Source organism: Chaetodon auriga, chromosome 21 (genome assembly GCF_051107435.1).
Source record: "Chaetodon auriga isolate fChaAug3 chromosome 21, fChaAug3.hap1, whole genome shotgun sequence".
Taxonomy (NCBI): Eukaryota; Metazoa; Chordata; class Actinopteri; order Chaetodontiformes; family Chaetodontidae; genus Chaetodon; species Chaetodon auriga.
The window spans coordinates 4,243,891-4,261,401 of NC_135094.1; the positions used below are offsets into that span (position 1 = coordinate 4,243,891).

At 44.7% G+C, this 17,511-nt stretch overlaps 1 protein-coding gene across 2 annotated transcripts; it reads right to left on the reverse strand.

Annotated features, from left to right (window-relative positions):
* Positions 1-690: 690 nt before the first annotated feature.
* On the reverse strand, positions 691-17,071 carry adgrg2a (adhesion G protein-coupled receptor G2a). 2 transcript variants are annotated; one of them, XM_076760976.1, is made up of 34 exons: positions 16,950-17,071; positions 16,082-16,407; positions 14,873-15,131; positions 14,281-14,322; positions 14,089-14,163; positions 13,095-13,142; positions 12,939-13,012; positions 11,842-11,928; positions 11,711-11,748; positions 11,482-11,621; positions 10,166-10,277; positions 10,020-10,078; positions 9,882-9,929; positions 9,320-9,387; positions 9,196-9,239; positions 8,928-8,967; positions 8,789-8,823; positions 8,573-8,700; positions 8,357-8,480; positions 6,344-7,743; positions 5,940-6,058; positions 5,662-5,798; positions 5,426-5,582; positions 4,444-4,599; positions 4,217-4,339; positions 4,082-4,124; positions 3,899-4,002; positions 3,665-3,789; positions 3,306-3,574; positions 3,114-3,213; positions 2,669-2,955; positions 2,439-2,540; positions 1,641-1,763; positions 691-1,542 (listed from the first exon to the last, which is right to left on the reverse strand). In XM_076760976.1, exons 1-34 carry the CDS (start codon positions 17,065-17,067, stop codon positions 1,454-1,456), a joined length of 5,199 nt encoding a protein of 1,732 aa, XP_076617091.1. In that variant the 5' UTR covers positions 17,068-17,071; the 3' UTR covers positions 691-1,453. The 2 variants fall into 2 exon arrangements, with proteins under 2 accessions (XP_076617091.1, XP_076617090.1); XM_076760975.1 differs by having other exon boundaries at positions 11,836-11,928.
* Positions 17,072-17,511: the final 440 nt, after the last annotated feature.

Sequence of the window (17,511 nt, forward strand, 5' to 3'; positions counted from 1 at the left end):
AACAACAGCCACTGTGATGGGATTAAAAGAGGTGCAGGCTTATGCTGACACCTGGTGGAAGGTGTGTGAGCTTGCAGGGTGTGCAGTATGTATGACAAATCATCCCCCTGTCACAAATGTCAGTATTCATACCAGCTGTACTGGACGCCTGTAATGTAAAGTCATTGTCCTTTATTTAACCAGGTAAAAGTCGCGTTAAGGCCAAATTCTCTTTTTCAAGGCTGACCTGGCAAAATCAAGCAGCATAAACAGACTAAGACAACAGCCCCGTGGTTCAGAATAGCATCAATGCAGTAACTTCTAGTTTGAAATCGTGTTTGTAAGAAATTCTCAGCAAAGTAGGAAAAGTTATGAAGAATCAAGCTGCTAAAACAAAGTTTAGTGTATTTGGGCTGTGATCGAGGGTCTGCAGGAACAATAACCACACTGAGTGATTTCAAGAAGCAGCTGATGAAACAGATTTGAACTCGTGTAAAACTTTTAAGAGTAAACTGCTGCTAAACTCCGGGGCCGACCTTCGCAGGGTGTGACCGAGAGGAGAGACGCTCCGCTGAAGGTCACGCAGCACTGTGATGAGCGGGAGTCTGCAGGGATCGTAATCAGAGGGTTTTTCCGCTGAACAGGTTTGATTAGAGATGTAAAGATGTCACATCGATGAGAAACTCCGTGACTCAAAAAGACAAACTGGACGAGTAACGAGTTGAAGTTTTATTATCTCCTCCTTCATGCACATGTACCTGCACAAGGGCGTTGAACGCTGCACGACCACACTTAACGTCGTTTATGCTTAAAAAAAAAGATTACATGTACAGCATGTGAACAATCTAAGGACGCTGAGTCTAACATCAACACTGTACTGCTGCAAAATAAAGCAAAATCTCCCACTAGAGGAGGAATGCAGCCTCAAATACTTCTAACAGAAAGAGATTTAATCAATTTGTAATAAATAAACTCAGCAGTTGAGATTTTTCCTTCAATACACTGTTTCTACTAAAGGAAGAGGATCCTTTTGATGAACGGAGAGGAGGAAACTCTTCAGTGAAAGCTTAGAGGAAATGGTCGGTGGAGCATTATAAACACACGAGACATGTCTTCATATTTTTTCATGTATGTTTGTGAACAAAAGAAATACAATGTTGACTGCGTCTGCCTCTGCCTGCTAATATTTAATACGATTTTTAATCTAAAACTCATCATAACGTTTGCGGTCATATTAAGCTTTGATTCTAAGAGCTTTGAAACAAGCTGCACAGTCTGCACGAACAACACCGGGTCGCAGCGGTAACAGTGAAATATTTCAGGTTTTCAGTCAGAATCTCACACTAAAGTCGCACTTTAATTCAAGCACTAATCATCCTGGCTTCACTCTCACCGCTCAGGTGTCTTCTGTCCTTCATTACACCTTTCAAACCTTCGTCTCCTGTGCTGAGTGACTTGGTCAGGCCTCGTCTCCTCACAGCATCAGATTTCGCCTGTGGATCTCGTTGAGGACGACGTCGCTGCTGGAGCCGTCAGATATTCCGCTGTCCGCAAACACAGAGCCTGCGGGGGAAGCAGCGTAACGATGTCGTGACTGCGCAAAGTGTAGAAATGTAGAAAAACACAGGTGAGACGCGGCCACGTGCCACCTGTGGACATACCGCTGCTGTTGGTGCCGTCGCTGATGACGGACGAGCTTCGAGAGGTGGTGAAGTGGCGTGCTGATGTGGTTGCAGTGGCGACCGACGTGTTCCTGTTGTTGTGGGTGGCCGTCCGACTCCACTCTGGAGAAAAGTGCACGAGACCAACTCATTAACTAATTTCATTTTATATCTATCAATGTTAACATGAAAACAGTTAATTTTTTTTCTCATCTCCCATCATGTGGAAGCCGCTGTGGATCCTGCGAGTTAGAGTTACGTCGTTTATTTTAGCCTACATTAGTTTACATTTTGGGGGATTGCGACCATTGAAAGTCATGCCGAAGTGACTATTAACAGTTCCTGTGTGCAGGGAACCCATGGATGTCCACACAAGTATCGCTCGATAGCTTTGATACTGAAGAAAACATTAAAATGTGATAATTCTCAGGCAAGTTCTGTAGTTCCGAGGAGCGGAATGTATTTTTGTGCGTATATGCAGCTTCATACCTCTGTCACATTATAACTGGCCCCAATGAAAACAAACTTAAACTATTTTTATATGAAAATTAAAACTGAACCTTTCTGAAAATCAAAAACTAAACTAGCAAACTAAAATTAAACTAAAGGAAATTTAAAAGTCAAAACTAAAATAACTAAAAGCTAACCGAAAAAAAAGTTATTAAAAGTTATTATAAACTATTCTAACCTTGGTGTGCATCTGTACCTCTCACCTCTCATGTGTCACAGTTTGAAAAGCCCCGCCCTCACCTGTCTAATCAAATCCTCACAGGTAGAAGAACACATTTAGGTGCCCACCTGAGTTTTCAGCCAATCGCAGTCTCCCACAGCACAGATACGTTCTCCACTGTCGGCGGACGTTTTCCTTTACAGCACAGTGGAAGACAAAGACGAGGAAACCTCCACAGGACAAAGTACATGGTGAGAAATTCGGTTTTAGGATGTGCATTATGATTTGGCTAACGTGGAACTCACATTGTTTTCTACAGTTTGGGATCTGAACCCAGGATATTTCATACCAGCCTCACCTTGCAGAGTGTTGAATATAGAGAAAAGGTAAACGAAGGGTAAGTAGAGGGGCCCCCAGGCGAACAGGGCGAACCCCCAGGTGAGGCCGAGCAGGATGATGAGGCCGGCGATGCTGCGCAGGTCTGTCAGCACTCCCCTGTTAGGAGACTGGTTCTGGGGGTTCTGCTTCTTGATCCGGGCCAGCTGGACCATCACCATGATGAAGACCAGCAGGCACAGAGCAAAGATCAGGAGGAAGTAGGCCACCACGCCCACATAGAAGGCGATGTCGTTACGCAGCCAGCAGCTACAGGACGACAGAAAAGTCGTGTAAAGAGTAAAGAGAAACAGCTCGCTATCCTCTATGTGGCTGCTCGGGTGCTGCAAGATACTTGTAATGTTCAGTATTCACCAGAGGAAACTATGTGTTTACGAATGGTTTTTAAGATTTAGGCGTTAACTTACAAGTCATCTGAAGAGCCGTCTGTGTATTTTCCATATGTGACCAGGCCGTAGTTGTCTTTGTCCACTGATATTACAACAATCACCACAATAAGAGGAATCCCTGCAAAGACCAGGATGTTAACGAGCAGAACCATCTCAGTTGATCCAATGAAATTATTTTAAAAGAGATGGGTGCATTCATGTATCACTCACCCCAGCCCATCAGCGAGAACTTCAGCATGTACCTGCTGAGGTAGGGCGTGAACACCTGGACGACGCTCAGGTACATGTGCAGGGCCTCGAGCCCCGCCCAGGTGAATGACGTCAGCAGGAAATAGTGCAGGAAGAAGGCGGTGCTAATGCACAGGCCGATGGCCGGGTAGAGCGCCAGCCAGCCGTCCAGCAGGAAGACCAGGTTGAGGAGGAGGAGGGACATGCACAGCTGAACCAGGATCTTGGCAGGAATATCCCGCAGCAGCTTTCTGTCAGGAGAATTATTCATCAGCCCGATTATGAGGATTAATTAAAGCGCAGATTTAAGTACCATTGGGTTTTTAAAAACAGATTCTTACTCAAATGAAAGATATGTCAGTAAGGTGACGGCGAGGAATATAGCAGAGATTCCACAGCCGATGTAGGTGATGAACGTAAGAATCTGCGCCTGCTGACGGTCAGTTAATCCCTCTCTGGACAGATCCTGGATTTAGGAAAGGGTGTTCATTTAATTCCTCATGCACATGTTGTTAACTGTGATTTGAAGCACTTCATTGATAATATTATTGTCAGTCTATCTGACAGACACAAACCAGCAGTATTGCAAAGGATGTGAGGTGGTTGCAGCTGCAGGTTGTCTCTTCCCGTGTGGTGTTGACAAGAAAGCAGCCCACAGAGCTCCAGCCTCCTCCACCACCTTAACACAGCAAAAAGGAATATTAACACCTGCAGCAATGTGGACCTTAACCAAGCTGATTTGGCGTACGTGCACTCACCATTGAGAGTGAAGTCCCAGAATGCACAGGAGGTGTTGCTTGCCTGCGAATCACGAAGCAAAGAGGAGGAGAAAACTGATTTCTCTGGATGGATTCATGACATAAACGTGGAGTTTTTTGCGTGTGCACACTCACATTCATGCTGTTGGTGTTCCGGATGGTAAACTGAATGTTCTCAGACAGGTTGCTTATTGACAGATTGGCCACGCTGGAAGCCAGGACTGGACTGACCAGGGTTTGGTTATCTAACGTTGCATCCTGTGAAGGAATGAAAAACAAATGTTGGACTTAATTGAGAAAAAAACGGTAAATAAACCGATAAATGACAGATGATAAATCCAGATGCGGCAATGAGAAGGTACCTGGAAGAGGGCGGACTTGGTGTAGAAGGTGAACTGGACCCTGCTGGCCTGCTGCTGCTGCTCAGGGCTGAGACCCGCGGTGATGGAGGAGGGCAAGAATACAGACCCCAGAGCAGACCCTGACCTCTTGAACCGGGACCTGCTGAGGGCACGGAGCTGCACAAGCGAACGTTAGCAGTCAATGAAACTGGCACTTCCTGTTTTCAGCTCATTTTTGTCATGTTGTGTCACAGTTTGTGGATTTAAAGACACAAGAACCGCTCCTACTTTTTTTGTTGTTGTTGTATCAAATCATTTGTTTCAGCCTGAGTGGGTCTGAGTTGCTCAATAACATAATCTAATATTGAGGCCCTTTTAAGGGCTCCGATGGTCGGAGAGTTTCATTCCCAAAAAAGTCACCAAATAGTAAAAAGATGATGATTTCTCACCTGCTGCTGGAGCAGAGGAAACAAATTTAGCAGCTGTCAGTGCAGCGGCAACAGAGGACCCAAAACAATTATTATATGAATAAGCTGTCAACAACGTGCCATCAGAGCGGCGCTGCACTGTGACAGAAGTAAAGAGCGAATGATTTAACATGAAGTTTGATGCAAAAGGCATCTCCCTAAAGCAAAGCGGGCTGATATGAGAGGCGGTCACGTCACACAGATGTTAGACAGGATAATGTTCAAGCCTACAGCGGGTGATGTTACACTGTCGGTGCAGCGCAGAGATCTACATACAGACCCTGAGTGTGGAGAACTGCATTCGTCACTCTGCCAAAATATGCAGGAAAAATCGAATCGCGTAATATTTAAACTGCAAATTCATTCAGATTCAGGCATGGTTAAGTCGAACACGTGTGTTTTGCTCTGTTCAGAAAGGTGGACTGTCTGTACATGACGCATGCAACAGGTCTGGGTCAGGCTTAGGGTTAATTTTGTTCATACAAACCATGAGGCCCATCGTGTCTCGAGAAATGCTAAATTCAAATCAGGGCTACCTGGACGTTATCAGTGTTGAAAATGTCAACGGATGTCGCTGGAAAGTTTGTCCCATCGACCGTCCTCACTGCCAGAACCAGCGAATTAGAAGAGATGACCTCTCTGTCGCCAGCTACGACCAGCTTCAGACCCAGATCATCCACCGCCCGGATGAGCCTGTCAGCAGGAACGAAGACAAAAACGCGTCAGACGTTTGTGAATGTGTGTCTCTGTGTGTGAGGGCTGTGTGTCGTACCTGTTAGCAGACGCAGAGAGGGCCTGTGGGTCGCCCTCCATCAGGTTGCTGATTATGCTGACGGCCTTTTGTCCCACCGCCTGAGACACCGTGGGACCGTCCAGAAGCTTCTCTAACTGCTGCGCCACCTGCTCCACCTGCAACATCCATCACATCAGAAAGTTCACCTCCAAAATGACACCATTCAGTCTTAATGGTAGCTCAAATATACACATAATTGTTGTATGTTAACGTTTTTGCTCATAGTGCAGTGAAGTTGAGCAGATCAGCAGCTTCACCTGAGAGGAGTTGAGCTGAGAGGCGTCCTGTGTTTGATCCAGCAGCTCGTTGGCCAGCTCCTCCTGTGCCTCCTGGCTTTTCGTCGTCTCTGCGGTGGTTGTGGGGGTAGTTCCATTTCCTTGAATCAATTGTTCACGTATGGTAGTCATTATATAGGTAAAATCCATCAATACAGCAAAGGATAAAGTCTGCTAGTCAAGGCTTTTATCAAGAGGTCCTCCTGTTAGATCTTCAGTTTGAGCTGCTGCACAGAAAGCCTTTATATCCATGCAGGTTAAGGTGCTATACCGGTGATAAATATAGATTTAGGAAAGCCTTCCCAGCCAATTTCATCCACCATACTGAAAATCTTTATTTGTGGCTTCAACCAAGCAGTAAATGTTAAATTCTCAACTATACATACCAGGTTTTGTTGTGGTTGTGCCGGCGAAGGTGGAGGTTGTAGAAGACGTCGGGGAAACCTCTGCGGCGGTGGTGCTAACCTGGACCGGAGGTGGACCAAGCGTGGGCGAAGTTGCAGCTGCTGTTAAACTGACTCCTGGTCCTTCGGTTGTTGGGTCGACGGCAGCGGTTGGACTGCTCGCGGTCGAGCTCGGGTTGATTCCCGTAGTTTGATTGTGGTTAATAATGGGACTGACCCCGGCGGCGGCTGTGGTGGTGTTGGTGTTGGTGTTGGTGGTTACAGCTGAATTTGTTGTGGACGTCGTCGCATTAAGAGTTTGTCTGGCAGACTTTGTGGTGCTTTTAGAAGGAGCAGTCGTGCTCTGCTGTGTTTCCCTGATGGGTGACGTGGTTATGTTATCTGTGGCTGTTGTTGGAGGTACAGTCGTAGTGATCATGCTCTCTGCTGTGGTGGAGCTGTTGGAGACTGTAGTTAGATCGTTCATCACTGTGTAATTGGGAGAAGGTGTAAATGTACTCATTGTTGTATTACTTGTCAAAGTTGTACCATTGTGTAGACTCCTGCTGTCCACTGTGGTTACGTTGTACTCTGTTGTGTAATCTGTGGTAGCTGTAGTTGTATTGAATACTGCCGTGTGATTGGGAGTTGGTGTGAATGTGCTAACTGTTGTGTTGGTTGTTGTAATTGTACTGTTGTGTTGTTTTGTGTAGCTGCCAGCTGTAGTTACATTGTACTCTGTCATGTGACTGGGAGAAGGTGTAAATGTGTTGGCTGTTGTTACATTGTACATCGTTGTGTGTTTGGGAGAAAGCGTAAATGTGCTAACTGTTGCGTTACTTGTCGTAAATGTACTGTTGTGTAGCTCCCTGTCGTCGGCTGTAGTTACACTGTACAGAGTCGTGTCACTTGGAGAAGGTGTGAATGTATCTGCTGTGGTTACATTGTACCTTGTTGTGTGATTTGGAGACAGTGTGCTTGAGATGTGTAACGCTGAGCTGGCCGAGGATGTCGTGAACCCTGCTGTGTTTTGTTGTGCTGTGCTTGGCAGTTCTGTACTTCCAGTCGGCGTCAGCGATGTTGTGTTATCAGACGCAGCTGTGCTCTGTGTTGTCGTGCTGCCAGAGAGAGTCACGTGTTGTGAGCTGGTGTGGAGGACAGGTGGTGCTGTTGAGGACTGGGCGCTGCTAATTGCCGTGAGCGTGGTCGTTCCTTGTGATGCGTTCAGGTGCTTATGTGCTGCAGTAGTTTCAGCCGTGGTGTAGGTTTGTGCAGCAGTGTTGGTCACAGATGACATCGAGGCTCCAGGAGCTGTAGTGATGCTGCTGCTGGTCACAGTGGACGGCTGGGTTGTGGGAGTACAGCTGTCAGTCAGAAGTACGGCAAGTATCTCTTTTGCCTCACTAAAACAGAAAAAAACACAAAATATGCAAAATATCGTATAAAACCTATTAAGTGACATTCATTTTGTTCTGCTCCAACATGGTAAATTAACCAATTCTTTGATTAATACAATGATAACACGCTCGATCATTTACATCTTAGAATTATAAAGGTTTTAGGTTTTAGGATAAAGGGTAAACTTAGTTATCCTGTGCCCTGCTGATGTGCAGTCAGTCGGCGTGTCTGTGTTCAGTCAGTACGGATCTCGAGTTTAACAAGCGAGTAGTTGTGTTCAGTTGATTTGTTGTGAGTCCAGCAGAAAAAAAAAAACACTTAAGATTTGCTGCTTCCAGTGTGAGAGAGCATCCATCTGTTGTTCCATGCATACTAACAGCTACTTTGTTCTGTAATTTACATTTTCCTTCAGCCTGACTCATCTAGAAACTCAGCATGTGGGTTCCTGAATTTCCCAGAAGGACTACAAACATCATCAGAGACATTCTTGGTTTCTGTTGTGCCCTTTTCCACTAAAACAAATGCAGATTGTTCTCTGGCAAACAGAAGGAGGCTCCAGCATCTTCCCTAAACACACAAAAAACCTCACAACGTCACCACCACACAAATGTTTTATACATTTGCCATTTCAGCAGATAGGGGTCGGCCTGGCACAGGTCAGAGGTCAGCAGGTCACTGGCAACCCAGGTCAGGTTGGACGTCAACAGCGTGCGAACAGGCAAACCAGGAGGACCACAAACCGCTGTGGACACAGAGCGCCGTCAGTAATACAGTTACACAATAGCTATTTGTGTATGTTTCATAACAGGAGGAAACAAAAACCAGCAGGCTAACCCATGCGTGTAAGCGGCCTTTCGCTTGTTATGCCAGGGCTGCTGTCCATGAGCTGTTGCACGACTTCGTTCAGGGAGCAGCTGTCGACAGGACCGGACATCTCCAGTATCACCATGCAGCTGTACAACCTGGAGACCAGGGAAGTCATCAAATCTGTTTGCAGCATGGTTTGTGTTTCTTATACGTACATAATAGACAACATGGAGAAGCATGCACCTCTGTTGTGTCCCATGGCATTCCAGGTGAGGACCCTGGGTAGAGGAAAGGATTTATGAAGCGTGATTAACAGCTCTAGAGTAGATCAATGTGATTTTATGAGTCTGGGGGTTTTGCACCAAAGTGTTTTCTGCAGTACCTGATAGAGCTTTAAAATCTCTGAATCTTGGCACATTGACCTGGAAACAACAAATCGTCCACATGCATCCATAATAATCAAAGATGTTCCATATTCAGAGCCTAAACTGATCAGTAACTTCCAACACTGATCATCTTTTTTCAATCCCATTGCAACACAAACAGAGACAAACAATGAAAACACAGCAATCGATCAAGCAAGCCGATAATAAACTTTAGCGTGGTCGACATCATGAACTGTAAGTGATTCAGCGTGGAGAGAGACTTACCCTGACATGGCGTCACACATGTGGGCTACGCTAACTCCTGACAACTGTCAAATAAGGTCAGAAGGTCAGTACATAGTGTTTATACAACAGGAAGTAGAGTTCAGTCGTACTGGGCCGTGCATACCAATCCTTTCAGGAGGTCGACGTTAACAGAAGCACTGCTAATATTGATTCTGGTGGCAAAAAACTGGCCTGAGGAGAAAAAAGAACAGCTGTAAGGAGAAGTTAAGGATGTAATTCTAACACCCACCCTCTGAGTTGCATATGTTTCTGTTAAAGCAATAGTTCAATATTTGGGAAATACACTTATACGCTTTCCTGCAGAGAGTTAGATGAGAAAATCGAGGATGCCAAATCAGTCACTGTGCAAACAAACAAGACACAACGTGTTCATTTATCAGCTTCAGAGGTGCTGTTAGGTTAGCTCCCCCTGCTCTCAGGTGTGCTAAGCTAAGCTAACAGGCTGCTGGCATTTAACTTCAGGCAGAAAGCCAACAAAGGTACTTCCCAAAATGTCAAACTATTCCTTTAAACTTTAAATGACGTCCCATACAAATTTACCACATTTAGCAGCTGTGTGTGTGAGGATATCTGTTCACATGTATATACACAGTACTTTTTGCATGATACTGCAGTGCAGGCGTATGCACACAGGCAGGAAAACCACATTCTGGCTCTTTTCTTACTTGTGGAATTGCAGAAAGCAGTGCAGTCATAAAAGCGCGACGCTTCCCCTGAGGCACAGAAAAACATGGTTACAGCAGCAGAAACAACAGTGAGTTCTGCTGAATATGATAATGGCTGTCTGTCTTTGTGATACTCACTGCTGCAGGACCCTGCCATAGGCTGGGGAGCCGGATTAGAGTGGGGCTCTATGAGCGAGCTGGTGGATAAACAGTGATAAGATACTGAAGGTACACATGTACAGATACAAGCTCAGTGTGTACGGGGAAATTAAAGCTCTGCTCACCACGTAAGCTTGGACTGTTTGTTTGCCTGACAGATATCCTCCAGGGAAGACGTGGAGGTACACCTCACAAAGCCGCCACTGGAGGGCTCCACATCCTCACAAAGATCCCGACCTGACGGGCCCAAAATCAGCTCCAGTAAGTTAATTATACTGTCTGTGTGCTTTTTTGGGTTTCAGATCTTGAGATATTTCTGGAAAGTGAGGACATTTTGGCCTGTCTTCACATCTTCAAAGAGGGTTCAGATGTGGATTTTGGGGTGAAGTTAAAATTAGAATTGGATTTATGTTAACGTTAAGGAAGCATGTAGTTATGAGTCATGGTTCAGGACAAGGACATCAAGTGTCCTCACAAGTATAGAAATACATGTTTTTGTGTTTTTGTGGTTCTGTGCTTCAATCTTTCCAAGGGCTCCTTTTTTTTAGACCTTTACAGTGACGATAGATTTAAGTTAAGTTACACACACACACACACACACACACACACACATTTCATGCATGTTTGTGTGAACAATATGTGGGTGTGTGTATTCCTGTTGGTGTATTTGTTTATGTGTGTGCTCACTCAATCCAAGCTCGGGTGCATTTTGCATCTCTGCAAAATACTGAATGTGTGTGTGTGTGTGTGTTCATTCTGTCATAACTGTGTGTGACATAAAGGCACAACTCGAAATCCAAAAGGAAACTAAAGTACACATTTATAACGTGGCATCACCTTGAACTGTTAGCACAGAAGCTAACACTAATGTTCTAGCTACTTCTTTAATGCAAGTTAAAGTGTTTTTACATCACTAATGTTCATAAATGCAGGATGATGAGTTGCGAAAGTCATTTTTCTTCCATATGCAGCTCATAATGTGAGAGTGGATGCAGGGGGACGCCATGCCCCTGGTTAGCCTGAAGTATAAAACCCCCCATCCCCTTGCAGCACTGTGAATGCAGAGGCAGAGGGCTTGTTTATTCGAATATGTTAGTCTAGTCTGCCTGATTTATTGATCCTTTATCTGCCTGAGGTTTGTTCAGGCTACAGTCTGTGACCCTGACCGTGGCTCTGAAATACCAGCCGCCTGACTGTGCTGTGTGTTGATAAATCCATGGTGCTGCCCGCGGTGCTGAAGTAGCTGACGGATTTATAATTCCATGGTTTTTTTAGTGTCGGGGTCACTGTTGGCTATGAGTCCAGTTAAAACTGTACATGATGTCTATGCATAAAGCTAATCATATATATGGATGCACCTGTGATTTCTGTCTGATCTGGTCTTTAGACCGTGGTGTGTTTTTGCGTGTGTGTGAAGATGACGGGGCGTGCACGTGCTCACCGACTCTCTCCACCTCTCCTGTGATTCGGGCTTGTATCTGCTGGCCTCCAGCTTGCTGCAGTGCAGAGACTCCAGCGCGCTGCAGTTCACACGCCGAGACAGCGTGGCTCAGCTGCAACAGCACATCGCAGGTTGTTTCTCTGGAAGCAAAGCGTTCACAGCGCTGTGAGGAGGCGCAATCCGACGTGCGTGTAGAAGTTACACGAAACGCTAACCGACAAGCTGTTACCTTATGTCACGTTTGGCCTTGCAGCTCACCTGTACTACCTGCAGACAGAGAGAGAGCTGCAGTCATTGGTTTGCCTCACAGGAGAAATTTGACTCTGAAAAGTGAAAAGGGTGTTGCCTGTTGACCTTGACCTGAAGTTGTCTGTCATCCTGACAGAAATCCATAAAGCCCGTTACTCTGCGCGCTGCTTCATCGTGGCAACCAAACGCCTTTGACACCTGAGTGACAGATGGAGAGACAGAGGCAGGCGGATGCTGATGCTGCGTGGGAGGTGACGGGAGCTAAACATATACAGTTTAAATATTAGGACAGATGCTTTGTTGTGTTTGCTCTGCGCTCCTTCACTTCGGATTTGAAATGAAACAACGGCTGAGGTCGAAGTCGTGACTCTAACTCGGAGATGTTTACATCCACGCTGGATAATCTTTGAGAGAAAGTGCTGCTGTTTTTATACACAGCTCACCAAATTAAGCACTGCGACATCACAGCGTCACGAAAAGTTCTATGTTTATGGAAGCTTATTCCCTAGTAATTATGAGCAGCTAAAAGCGCGAAACACATGAAAGGTTTGGTTTGTCTGCTTCGGGCTTCTGTAGAAACATGGCGGTGCAGCATCCGTGGAGGTGGACCCGCTCCCTCATTAATTTCAGGTGACTGTAGACTAATGAAAACATGAATATTCTATGACATTCTGCCACTGGATCACCCTGAATCTCACACACTGGACCTTTAAGTCAAGGATCTGAACGCGTCCTCCAACACTGATGATTCCTGCATCCAGGAGCTCATCCAATACTTCCAAAAACACCTTCAGACTCCTTTAAAGTGAGCAGTTAACTGAAGTCAAAGGTTTCATTTTAAAGGCAAAATGCTTAAGTATAAAGAAGTATCTGTTCTACCTCCACATATGTACACATACTGTGCGAATGGAAGCAATTCACAGGTTTAATACTGGAAACCAAGACGTAGGGACAGACTGTAAACGGCCTGTGAAGGGACACTGTTGACATATGGCCCATGCAGGTTGTTATGCAGCGTGAATGGTTCCAGTCTGAATTTATTTCAGGTGCATCACGCCGTTGGAATGTGCTGCTCCTTCAAACTAATCCTGAGCCGCCCGGCAAGACTTGTTTGTGACAAGCTGGCATTTAAAGCTATTATGACTGGATGATGGACTGGAGACGCAGAACGGAGGCACACAATAAACTCAACACACTTTCACTCTCACCAGGCTGTGGACATCTTGTTCAGTCTTACTGCCGCCTTCAGCCTCCACACTGATTGACATCCAAAAGTAAGCATCTGCAGAAGAAAGTGAAATTATAAACTCATAAATGTGCCTAAATAGAGCGCTCTGATTGGATGAAAGGTGGATACTTCTTACTTGTATTTGAACAGAGTTGGCTGATGTCACAGTTTACTAATGAGGACCCTAAATAAACAGAGGAAACAGCATTTTTTAAAGAAGGAGATTATTTACATCAGTAACACAATGTTATACAGAGTGTCTAATTATACTCCCACACAAATATGCACTAAATGTGTGTGTGTTCACTTAATTGAATGTTGTGAACATCTATCAAAGTGTACAGGCGATGTCTGCTTCGGCTTTGTCAGTCCTCCTGCGCAATGAGGGATTTTTGGGTGAAAATATCAGAACAAATAAAGTTAAATTACAAATTCAAATTAATTTGGTGATTACAATGTTATCATTACCGACAGAAATGATGAGCAAAACCATGAACAGCAGCACTTTTTATCATTTATCATCGTAATGGGATTAAACGTGTAATGAAATTCTGAAACACAGAAGCAGCAGTTTGCCAAATAAATGCCACGGCTGAGAAGAGAAACAAATGAGCGCCACATGCAGGAACTCAGCCTTCATCAGCAGAACCAGCCAAAAGAAAAAGAAACTAATTAACTCACATCTGCTTTAAACGCTCGTGAATATGCAACAGCTTAAACCAGAAACTTGTCCAACCCATTTAGATAACATCGCTGATGCTGAGTAATGTGGCACGGTTACAGATTACATTCTGCGTCCAGTAATTTGCAATGAAGGACGTATTAAAAGTCAACAATGTGGGTCTGTTTGCTGATATTACTGTGGATTTTTGAGTGTAATGCAATGCACAAAGGAAACTCTGTTCAATAAATTTTGTTTAATTTGGTGAAACTGCTTCAAAAAATCTGGGAAAAACAAAAAAAATAAGCATAATATTAGCCGGCAGTGATGCTCCAAAGTCAGAGTTTGCTTGTAAACATCACACATTCTGTCATTTCCTGTCAGTATAAAACCTGATGATGCTGATCTGTTGGTCTTACCATGTACAGCGCAGTACACAGTGTGTTGGGCCGCTGGCAGCGTCACTCACCTGCGACTTGTGTTGTCTGGTTGCTGATGTGAGTGACAGGTGTTACTATGACAGGACTTGAGGTAGCTGAAGGCACTTCGGGGTAAAGAAAAAAGGAAGAGAGACGCTAAATAACGATGAGGAGGAAGCACATTTGAGATAATTACAGTTATTATTTTATTGCTAATTACGGTCTATTATATGGTTGCTTACCAGGTGGGGTTGTGAATAACCGTCCAACTCCAGTTTTAGTAGCTGAAAGAGGGAAAATGACTTAAGGCCGTGGTCTGCGTGGATTTTCAAATCTGTCTTTCTCTCTGCTGCATCGATTTTTTTGTTCAGTTGTGTTGCCTTTTCCCAATTCAAAGCGCTTTGAGTAGCCTCCCTGGCCTTGCTTGCCTACTCGAAAATCATTGCGGTAGTATCTTTATGGCAGAGTCATCCAGCCTTAAAATTGACTAGAACTTTCTTGAAAAGCATACCGGGATGTCAAGAAGATGTACTTTAGACCAAACACATGTTTGAAGTCATGAATGGACAACAAAACAGTTCTATTCTGTTTGCTATGCGCCCTCTGCTTTGTCCTCTTACAGGCACACACATGCAGGTATGTACAAATACACATGAAGATGTCAAATTATGTCAAATTATACCAGTATTTTCGTTTCTCTGCGGCCCTCAGGAGCCATAAGAAATCAAAGACTCCTGTATGATTCAATTCGTTTTAGCTAAAATTTGAGTATTATGCATTCGTGAGTTCTGTTTGCGCTTGCTGTTGCTGTAAAGACGAGCACGTCTGTCTCACCGCACAGAAGGCTGGGGTCTCTCTGTCTGGCATTGGAACTGGTCAGGCCCCAGTACTGATTGTTCCAGCCAATCACAGTGCCGTCCTCGCAGAGGCCGTGGTCGCTCAGGTCCTCCCACATGCGGAACAGGTACAGCTCCACCCGTCCGAGCTTGGCTCCCAGGGGTTGGTCTCTGGGACGGCAGCCCAGCCACAGGGAGCCGGAGGGGGGGATGGCCCGAGCGATGACCGTCCTCTCTGCCACCATTTCTCCATCGACCTGAAGCCATTCAGCGTGAAACCAATAAAGAGAAGGTTCAAAAGTGGGACTCCTGCACCCACGCTGCCACCATGTTTAAGTCACCATGTTCCCAGATACGAGGAAAACCTTCAGTCTAAACAACATTATCATAACACAAACTGCAGATGTGACGGCCAAAGTTACAAAAATAAGCTGTAAGAAACTTGAGGATCCTTTAAGTTACGGTTGCTCTGCATAATGTTTGAGCCAGAGGTAGCTGTTGACATTAGCATTAGCATTTTCTGCCTTGCTGAATGTAGTGAGGGAATAGGGTTTGTCACAGCAGTACAGGATATGTTCTTGTACTCTGAGGTACTCTGCTGTGTGAGTCCAAAGTTTACTCCACTTAACTGCATATTCTTCAGTGTTCCTGTTTAAACGAGCATTGTTTTGTCTTTCATTCCAAACCCCACCCACAACGCGTGCTATTTCTGCAGGACAAACTGACGTGGTCGTGTAAACAAATCTATTTTTTCAAACACTGTTTGGTTTTGTTTCGTTTAGTCCTCAAAGTAACTAAGTGCATTTATTCAACTGCTAAAATGAAGTACAAATCTGAGGTATTTGTATGTACTTTGAGTGTTTCATGCTACTTTATACTCTACTCCACTGCATTTTATAGGGAAATATTGCACTTCTTCTGCTGCAAAGCATTTACTTTACACTCATTATTTCTAGTTAGTTTGCGGATAAAGATTTTACATACAAAACACATAATGAGCTCCAAAACTGTCTGACAGTGTATGAAATGAAAACTTGCTCCACCTTGATGAGCTGCAAAAGTAAAATGGTGCACATTACTCCATCAGTAAAAATATCCAGTAATATAATATTTAATACATTTACTTGTACTGGATTTTTTGTAGTAGTAGTAAAGGCTCTGGATACTGCTTCCACCACTGGGCTTACCAGTACACTACATGTATTACCTCCAGGCTAAAGGTGTTGCGCTGCACGTCCCTCCTCAGACACACCCTGTGCCAGTCTGTTGGGCTCAGCCGGAGAGGAAATCGGTGCCGGACCCTCAGCAGCCAGCCATACAGCGCCTCGTCATCTCCCTCCAGACCCAGCTCGGGTCCTGGTGCGTGGACCGAGCTGTAAGAGAAGGCCACCCAGGCTCCGGGGACGACCACGCGGATGTTGACACACACGGTCATCTGAAAGAGCAGCGGCATGGCGGCCCCGTCCTGCAGGGTCCAGTGGTCCTCACAGCCATTTAATACCGCCTTGGTGTCCCCCATGAAAAAGCCGAACGCTGGAACAGATGAAAAGAAAGTAGAATAAAAGTTTTATTGCTCCACAGAATTGTACTGGAAGCAGAAACACACTCAAAGCACTAACGTAAACGTAATGTGAATGTAACCACTTTGTCAAAATCGGATCATTTTTAACGCTTTAATTGTTTCTTATAGACGTCAAACGTTACAACCCAACTAGCATTAAAGGTAATCCCTGCCAACGATATGCTGAGATATTTTTCAGTTATGACTGTGATTACACTCTTTATGTTTAGTTATGATGCTAATGTTAGCATATTGGCATTAGCATTTAGCTCAGTGCTTTGATTGCTGATTTTGGAAATGCTGATCATGCTAACTGATAGCAAACGAGACAACACCATCACGATCGTTACAAACCTCTGGCTCTCTGTTATCTGAAGTTAAAAGCCTCATGTGCAAGAGATTCAAATGCATTTCCTTAAATTAAAATAAATATTTCTAGATGTATTTCTTTCTCTTTATATGTAAATCACTCCTTTTCTTATTGTCTGCACACTATATGTGAATCATTGATTACCGTTGGGTGGAGCGGCTGCCAGCAGCAACAGCCAGATGACGAGCGGGAAACGGTGCGTCCATCTCCACTGTCCTTCAAAGAAAAGGCCACACATTCTCCTGGAAACACAAGGCGACATAGATTCAAAGAAATGAGACATCCATCCTGTTTGATTTCATTTTGCTCTATTTGCTTTTGCGTTGCAGTTTGTGTCTGCTACTTCTCTATCCTTCGTTCATGGTCGTCCCAAATATGCACATTTCATGTCATCGCTTCATGCGTCAGTGAGAACAAAAATGCAATTTGTTTGTTTACCACCTTCCTCTTTCCATATCTCTGCAATCCTCTTCCCTTGCGTGCAGTCTGTGAGTTGTCATCATAGTGTCATTGTTTAAGTGGTGTGATTACACAGAAATTCTCCCTTTCAGCTGGTAAACTGAAACGATCTAATATTATCTGAGACTTTGTCCACACTGCCGGATTGACTGCAGGGCAGGGGTGGGCTCGGCAGACTGGGTTACACCTCGCTGCAGTCACGCCTTCGTAAATTGCAGGTTATTGTTGCATGCGTCTTGTAAAATTT